The 9,141-nt window shown below is 33.9% G+C and overlaps 1 protein-coding gene across 1 annotated transcript; it reads left to right on the forward strand.

Moving 5' to 3' along the window:
* The first annotated feature begins 548 nt into the window (after positions 1-548).
* LOC132849971 (E3 ubiquitin-protein ligase TRIM39-like) lies at positions 549-8,701 on the forward strand. Its single transcript, XM_060876015.1, has 11 exons — positions 549-704; positions 1,304-1,425; positions 1,549-1,572; positions 3,345-3,476; positions 3,606-3,639; positions 3,770-3,793; positions 4,859-4,980; positions 6,591-6,624; positions 6,747-6,770; positions 6,879-6,905; positions 7,039-8,701. Exons 1-11 carry the CDS (start codon positions 686-688, stop codon positions 7,575-7,577), a joined length of 1,101 nt encoding a protein of 366 aa, XP_060731998.1. The 5' UTR covers positions 549-685; the 3' UTR covers positions 7,578-8,701.
* Positions 8,702-9,141: the final 440 nt, after the last annotated feature.

Consider the following 9,141-nt stretch of genomic DNA (forward strand, 5'->3'; position numbering starts at 1 on the left):
TCAATTCCCATGTCCACCAGGCTGCCACTGCTGGGCCCCTGAGCAAGGCCCTTAAGCCTCAATTGCTCAGTTGTGTAAAATGAGATCAAATGTAAGTCGCTCTGGATAAAGGCGTCTGCTAAATGATGGAAATTTAAATGTCAAATTTTTTTAAATATAGAAGGTTTGCAAAAAGCAAAAACAAAAGAAGCTTGGAAAAATAAAAAGATTATTCACACACCTCAGAGACTGAAAAGCTTCATGTTTTGATCCTCCTTTAGTTATCTCTGTCTGCCAACACTTATGGAACTTTTCAATAACTTAAGAAAACATTCTAATGCAATGTTATATTCTATGCCAAATAATTTTTATATTTTTCATACAAAGGACTGCACCTAAGAATTGACATATAGGTAGCATTTTCAAACACTACAAATAGCAATATATTCTATCCCATTAAATGTGCACTACTGCAGAGTATGAAAGAGCTGTTTAAGGCGAAGGCTTGCCAAAAAAAGGAGGAAGAAGAAGACCAGAAAAACTGTTTAGCCACACCTTCACCCTTAGAGTGGTTAGAGTGGAAAAAACCTCTATTTTTTTTAACTACCTCCAGTTTTCTCTTTCTACCAACACTTGTGAAACTTATCAACAGCTTAAACAAGCTTTACTGTTGGAAAAAATTCTGATTTTTTTACATCAGACAAACATGACCTCGTCAGCAAAAGGTAAAAAAGAAACAAATTTCTATTGATTATTTTTTCTTGTAAAATCAAAGTTTGACATAAGCTTTGTAGAGCATTAAAATTGCAAACACACTTTGAATGTTCTGCAGCTTTCTTTTTACTGAGTGAGAGAATGCATTAGATAATATAAGATTTGAAGAGAAACTGTTTTGTATCCAGTTCAGGATAAAAGAAGGGTGTGAATGTTCACATAGTTAAGCCACTTCCTCCTTGCGATGTTTAAAATGTCAGCAGTGTGATATAAAAAAGAACAAACTGTGCAGAACTGAGTGTGCATATGCACACACTCTATGCACTGTGTGTTAACATTGTTTATGTTAGGTTAGTCCTGTCAATCCTGGGAGATGCTATAAGTTCTTGTTTTCTAGTTTGTCTTGGTGTGTTTACTTAAGCATACTGAGAAATTCTTGCATACAGAGGAACATCGCACAAGCCAAGTACATTTTATGAGCAGCGACAGTATCTATCAGTAGTGCTCTTAGACTGCCCAATAATGCTAAATGTCAGTTTTATGCCTCTTCTGATAACCTGATAAGAGCTTGAGATTTTTTTGCCTCTCAGTATTTCTTTAATTCCTACAGGAGGACGCAGCACTGGGGCTTTCCACAGTCTTGTCAGTTTGAGAAATCCACACAAAAAGAGGGAAAATCAAAAAACCTGCAAATCAGAGCCATTTATTAAACCAACAATGTCCGTAAGCATGGTAATAAACGATAACAATCTAATAATAATTAGTTTAAAACAGCAAGCCAAAAAAACACAATACAAACATTTATTTTTATTTTGTACAAAAACTGATAATTCACTATATTTCTTTTTTTTCTAGGTGATTTCATATTTCAAATCTAAGGTAGGTTTCGTATGGGAAGCAAATTCACCTCTAGGGCTGGAATTCAAAGCAGATTTTGCTTGTGTTATCTTTATTTTTGTCTTGAAGTGCTAACAGTGGTGTCAAAAGTATTCACATTCATTACTCATGTAGAAGTATAGATACTAGGGTTTAAAAAGACTTCTGTAGAAGTTGAAGTATCAACTCAAGCTTTTTACTCAAGTAAAAGTGTAAAAGTACTGGTTTCAAAACTACTTTAAATGTATAAAAGTAAAAATAGTAAAAGTGAAAGTTAACAAATTTAAATAGCGAAGTAAAGTACAGATACCTGAAAATTTCTACTTAAGCACAGTAACGAAGTATTTGTACTTCGTTACATTACAACACTGACTACTGAGCTGTGTTTCATGGAGCAGAAGATATGACTAGTTGGCTATAAGTATTGTAATGGTGCAAAAAGTCAAACTTCAGAGGCATGTCATCAATAACCTTTATTGAAACAAACACATTGGACTTAAACAACAACAGGGTAATCAACATCAGTTAAGCACATAAAATGCGACAAAGAGTTACCAATAGGCTTTGTTCATCCACAAAAGCAGCTGGTTCTCAAAGTTCTTTGAGACAATGCATGCTCTTCTTGGCCAGATCAGCCCTGCAACACTAAACAGTCTTTCACAGGCTGCTGAGGCAGGGAGTGCCCACAGCTGGGAAAGACTTCAGTACCTCTACTGTGTCTCCTGGGCACCCCAGGTACGCATCCAACTGCTGGGACATTTCAAGAAGGCTAGTCTTCTTCAAGGAGGAAAAGAAGTTCATCAGAATAAAGAAATTCATACAGATTTAAAACAACATGAGGATGAGAAAATGATGACATAATCTTTTTAAACAGCATTTGGCTAATAGTTTGGCCTATTACCTCTTTACAAGGACCCATAGGGCCCCATACAGGCACGTGCACTCTCATACACAGACAGGATCATGACTATCCTTAGTACATACCATATCAACCAGCTGTAGAATATAGCTTTACACAATTAACTTACAAATTTTACATATAGTAACAATATAAGCTCAGATAACATTTGGTTAAAGTGTTTGCACCAAACTAGTTTGCAATGTTGAATCATAGCCGACTGGCAGCAAGCAAACCATTGGCATGTACCCAAGTTTGCCACAGCAAACATCGCAAATTTATCATTATTAGTACATTACTAGGTCAATACAATATTGTCAATAATCGACTGATAATAACAAAAACTATAGCTTTGCACAATTAACTTACAGATATAGCAATAACTTAAGCTCAGATAACATTTGGCTAAAGTCGATTTTCAAATTTGTTCATAATTGACTGATAATAACAAAATTTCAGCTCACCTCAATATGCTTTTTCAGATTAGACGGTGAGTTTTTGTAAGCCATTAGCTCATGGCATTTGGGTGAGCACAGCTTACAGCGCATGCGCAATGACTTATTTTTCCATCCAAACATTAAAAAAAATTAGCCTTAAAATAATGTAACTAACAAATCTTTATTTTTTAACAAATTATTAGTTGTACATTGTGTTTTTTACTGTACAGCATTTATTCATGAAATATTTAAGTACAAGTTACAGTAAAATGAACATGATTGCTTTTCATTATTACACATTCTTTTATAAAAAAACTAAGCCATCTTTCAAATAAAACTGAAAGCAAGTGAAAATGATTCCATAATGACTTGTAAAATGTGTCACTATTTACTGTTTATACCACAGGGTAAATGTGTGACTGATATTTTTCTTTATCTAGATCCAAAAATCTCCGAAAGGGGAGAAAACTCTTGTGCTAAAGGATTCAAACAAACTGGGGAAGAACATGCAGATGGCCATCACAGACAACAACAAACTAAACCTACCACAGAAAAACCAAAACAAACCTGAGGTAAATGCAGTCATGTGTGATGAGGATGATCTTATGAAGTAGTTGATATGGTCATGTGTATTATTACAGTGTGTATTTATGTCGTCATGTGTATTCATTTCATTATTTCTTTTGCCACTCCTTTAACAGTGTGTTAGAAGTGAACAGAAGTCTGAAAATGCAGGTGAGTTTAAAAGTCTCTGTTGATAAACCACAAACCTATGATTGCCTTCATTTAGGATTTTGAGTGATTCATATTTTTCTTATTTTTTGGTTACATTTCTGTAATAGCATTTTTCATTATTATTTTTCAGGTGGTTTGAAGATTCCCATGAAAGGTCAGTTCTAGTCTTATAATTTAGCTTAATACTTATGTAATAGATGTTTAATACAGATGATTTAATTATTGCAGCACGGCAGTTTGGGTGATGTGGACGGTGTTGTACTTGGGTACAAAGGTAACCCAAAACAAAATGTTGTAGATATTTCAGCTGGAGTTGTTTACAGTATCTATCAGTAGTGCTCTTAGCAGGGGCGATTCTAGAATTTTCATTTTAGGGGGGCTCAGCCCCCAGGGTAGGGTTGTATACTACTAACCTTATTACAATCCACTATTCCATTGTATTCCCTGTATTTCACTGTAAATTTAAAAATTTAGATGTGACCAGTCACTAGAAAATTTTGAGTTGTGCCATTTAGTGCTTTCAGACAATATAATGATGTGTGTCTTTAATCATTTCTCTGCATGGCTGCATATTTGTAATGCCGAAATACACAATAATATGTTTTACATTTTAAAAGGTCAATTAAAATAAATCATGGTTGTTTTCTAAAGTATGTTTTCATGGGTGTTAATAGCTTCATTTTTGTTGGAAGAAAAAACAACTATCACACTGTGATAAGGGCTGAAGTTGAACGCAGCGAAGACGCATTGGATGAGAAACCGAAGTGTGTATTGGTCCAGTAAACTGCAATTACAAGAACTGCACCGATGCAGATGTCATATAGCAATCCATCAATAAAAGCACACACACCTTGTACTCTCTGATGTTTGCTCTGCTCGGCGTCCCTGCAGAGAAAAACGCGCTGAATCCATGCAGACTTAGTTCAGGGGAGGAGCCGAAACATGACGCAGCTTGTCGCCGCTTCAAATGCATTTTTAAAGGGGACTGAAGCGATCAAAAAATAATTAATCAAATAATTTTTTAGGTGGGCTGGGCAGAAGTTTAGGGGGGGTAAAGCCCCCCTAAAAAGGGCCTAGTGACGCCCCTGGCTCTTAGACTGCCCTTGTTCCTTACTGAATTTGTCTTCAGTAATGCTAATTGTCAGTTTTATGCCTCTTCTGATAACCTGATAAGAGCTTGAGATTTTTTTGCCTCTCAGTATTTCTTTCATTCCTACAGGAGAACGCAGCACTGGGGCTTTCTACAATCTTGTCAGTTTGAGAAATCCACACAAAAAGAGGGAAAATCAAAGAACCTGCAAATCAGAGGCATTTCTTAAACCAACGATGTCTCTAAACATGGTAATAAACGATAACTTCCACATAACTTATCACATTTCTTCCACATATTTGCCTGAAATTTACCAGGATTGTTCAAAATTATGAACTTTGCAAGTAAAATTAATTTTGTCTATTTTTGTTGACCCATGTGTTTGTACCAATAAACACTTTTGTCCTCCAAGGTCAATTTGACCTCACCACATTTAGTGGGGCAATAGGTCACACTTTTGCCCTTTTCAGCACAATAAACATACATACAGACACAAAAATGCACACATAAAATGTCCACTAACACATGCACCCAAAACACACACTCACACACCACACATGCACACACACAAACACACACACAAGTAAGGCATTGCATTTCATTAGGCCTCCAGAAAAAAGCTACATATTTGTAAATATTTCACACTTTTGATATGCCTTTGCCTAGCAGGGGGCAAAATATGATCTACCGAAATGATGCTACACACGCACACACACACACACACACACACACACACACGCACACACACACACACAAAAGCATTGGGCATTGCAATTCATTAGGCCTCCAGAAAAAACAAAAGCTACTCATTTGTAAATATTTCACACTTGTTATATGCATTTGTCCAGCTTGGGGCAAAATCTGATCTACCAACAAGCTTCACACTCATGCACACACACACGCACAAGCATTGGGCATTGCATTTCATTGGGCCTGCAAAAAAAACAAAAAAAACAATCATTTGTAAATATTTCACACTTGTTATATGCATTTGTTCAGCTGGGGGCAATAGCTTCTCTACCAACAAGCTTTACACACACGCACACACACACACACACACACACACAGAGACAAAATAGACATTACAAGTGTAAAATGTTCACAAATGTAAGGCTGATCACACAGAATGGTGATAATTGTATACTTTTTGATTTATAAGCATTCAGAACAATTTGACCTGGAAAAAAACAGGTTTTATTATTTGCTGACATTAAAAATGGTCAGTATGGTTTCAAAAAAATCTCCTGGCTTTGAAATATACCAGCCTGTAATTGTGTATCAACTTTTGTGCCTCTATAGTGAAAATAATTCAAAATTTCTTTTTTTTTTTTTTTACTAGAATATGAGGCATTTTTGCATATTAATGAGGTTTATTATACCAAATATTACAAAAATGTTTGCAAAATATATGTTAATATGTTGGAAACAAGTTAGACTAAAAAGTTGAAAAAGCCTATCATATATACTTCATTTTTTATAAGCAGTCAAAACAGACAAGGTCAACTTATCTCTGTGCTCCTAATTTGCATAAGTATGCAGGAAAGGAAAACAGGAGGGTTAAAACAACAATTCAAAAACACACAATACAAACATACATTATTTATCCTAATTTTCAGTTTCACTATAATCTTATTTTTTTCAAGGTGAAGTTTGTTCAGATGCTTTTGTCTAATTTCTAAGAAAGGTTCGGAAAACAATTTAATTTAAGATACTGACAGATGGATTTGGGCTGAAATCCAGAGGAGTTTTTTATGTGTTACCTTTATTTTTTATGGTGATATTGTCAAGTGTATTACTACAGTGTGTATTTATGTGGTCATGTGTATTCTCTTCATCATTTCTGTTACCACTTCTTTAACAGTGTGTTAGAAGTGAACAGAAGTCTGTAAATGCAGGTGAGTCTCTGTGGATAAACCACAAACCTATGGTTGCCTTCATTTAGGATTTTGAGTGATTAATATTTTTGTTATTTTTTTGTGACATTTGTGTCATGCCATTTTTCATTATTATTTTTCAGGTGGTTTGCAGATTCCCAGGAAAGGTCAGTTCTAGTCTTATAATTTAGCTTAAGACTTATGTAAATAGATGTTTAGTACAGCTGATTTAATTATTGTATTAATGCTCATGGTGGATATATTTCTTTTTTTAGTGTGGGAAAACCTCACAAGACCATCAGGTATTGCATTTAGACCTTCAACCCTAAAGAACAGTTGAATATCTGCATGATGTTGGATTTAGACTCAAAATGATTCTGAGTCTAACAATGTTGCATCATCATGTATCCAACACATCATTTCTTTCTTTTAAAGCCAAAGTGATTCTGGATCCAAACATTGCAGATCCCACTCTCAAGCTGTCTGAGGATGGACGCTCTGTGAGAACAAAGACCCACAAAGAGTTTCATTCCAGCCAGAGCTTCTATGAATATCACAGAAAAAGTGCACAACAGTATAATGGTTGGATGTGTGTCCAAGCTAAAGAGGGCTACAGCACAGGCAAGCATTACTGGGAAGTAGATGTAAAAGGTAAATGTGATTGGAGAGTAGGAGTAGTGAAAGAGTCCGCTCCACGTTCTGGCTTTATTAATCTAAACACAGCAACAGGGTATTGGACTCTGCGTCTGCAGTTAGGTTCTCTCATAGCTCTGACTGAACCAATCACCAAACTCAATCAGGCACCACCTGCTAAGTTAGGTGTGCATCTAGACGTGGAGGAAGGTCAGGTTTCATTCTATGATGTGATGAAAAGGAAAAATATTTACACATTTGACACAGAATTCAGGAATTGTGGGAAGATTTACCCTGTTTTTGGAACCATGGAGACAGATAAACCCCTAAAGATTATCTAAACATGACTTTTAATTGGTCTTTATGTTGATTAAAAGAATTATAGAAACCATAGACATAGTTTAAATTTCCAGTTTTTAACCCTTGTATGTTTTTTGTATTTTTGTTACTCAGCCAGTGTTCGTGGGTCTGGTGGACCCGCTGCATTTTTGGGATTTAATTCAACACAATCATGAATTTTATGTTAAAATACTCTACAGATGTTTACTTCGTCCCAATTACAAGCAACAGCATATATGATTAATATTTGCCCTTTACCTTTATTATATCACATTTTTTAATTAAAGTGCTACTCGTTTTTTGTTGTTTTTTAATAAAATGTAATAAAAAAAGAAAATCAAAACTATTGATGTTTATGAATACGGATCCCACAGATCCGAACAACATACAGTACAAGGGTTAATTAAATTTTTCCAGTAATATTCACATTTCCATGATACAGTGTAATCCTTATAGTTGAATTTTTCTAATAAACTGGTGATTTTAAATATCTTTTGATTTAGTTTTATGTAGAATTAAACAGACTAAGAAAGAAACTGCACAAATACTTCAAATCTTTATTTTTCTACATTTGTCTAATCATAAATATTTCAGATGATTAGTGGTGTAGGTTTTTTGTAATACTGTGTAAGTTTTTTTCTATACTAACACAAGGAAACTGCTATTTGTAAATTATTTTCATTTTTTATATCTTTTTATTTTTTATATCTTTGTTTATCTTTGTAAATGTAAAAGGTAAATGTGATTGGAAAGTAGGAGTAGTGAAAGAGTCAGCTCCACATTCTGGCTTTATTAATCTAAACACAGCACCAGTTTAATCATAAATATTTCAGATGATTAGTGGTGGAAAGTTTTTGTATGTACTTTAAGTTTCAAATAATTCTTTTTGAAGTGATTTCTATTACATTAAATTCTATACTTGTGTGATGAAGTTATTTTCACGGCTATACTTTGTCTTTATCTACCATTTGATAAAATTGATCAAACTTTTAATGCACTTAACCCTAAAACATGCATAACTTTAATACATTATATATTGAATGTCTCTTTATGCCAATATATTGTCTAACTTTTATTTTGTATGAATGAACACTCAAAAATTGCCGTTTTGTGTAAAAAAAAAAAAAGGGTAATTTCTATATATTCATTTTTTCTACATGCATGTTTTATTATTTCAGATGATTTATGTGGAAATGTAAAAATAATGCACTGAATACATATATTGTGTAAGTTTTTTCTATATTAACACAAAGAAAATGCACTTTGCAAATTATTTTTATTTTTTATATCCTTTTATTTTTTTTTATATCTTTGTTAAGATTTACAAAGGTAAACAAAGATATAAAAAAAAATTATGCAAATTTATGCAAATTTATGCAAAATGCATATTGTTATCTGCTTTGAAGACATTTTGTAAGACAAAATTCTGGATGTTGAAATGCACTTTAAATCTTTATGAGTTATATCTAATGTCCATAATTGTTCTTTAGTCAATTTCACCAGTATCTAATCCAGTAACTAAAAGCTGTCAACATCATATTCTGCTTTTTACTAATATTCACAAGC

This window comes from Tachysurus vachellii, chromosome 8, assembly GCF_030014155.1.
Source record: "Tachysurus vachellii isolate PV-2020 chromosome 8, HZAU_Pvac_v1, whole genome shotgun sequence".
Lineage (NCBI taxonomy): Eukaryota > Metazoa > Chordata > Actinopteri > Siluriformes > Bagridae > Tachysurus > Tachysurus vachellii.

Bases quoted from the DNA above. Each gene is read 5' to 3' on its own strand.
- LOC132849971 (XM_060876015.1), top strand. The intron at 3,477-3,605 runs GTAAATGCAGTC...CTCCTTTAACAG, and splicing joins AAAACCAAAACAAACCTGAG to TGTGTTAGAAGTGAACAGAA. The intron at 6,771-6,878 runs GTCAGTTCTAGT...TTCTTTTTTTAG, and splicing joins TTTGCAGATTCCCAGGAAAG to TGTGGGAAAACCTCACAAGA.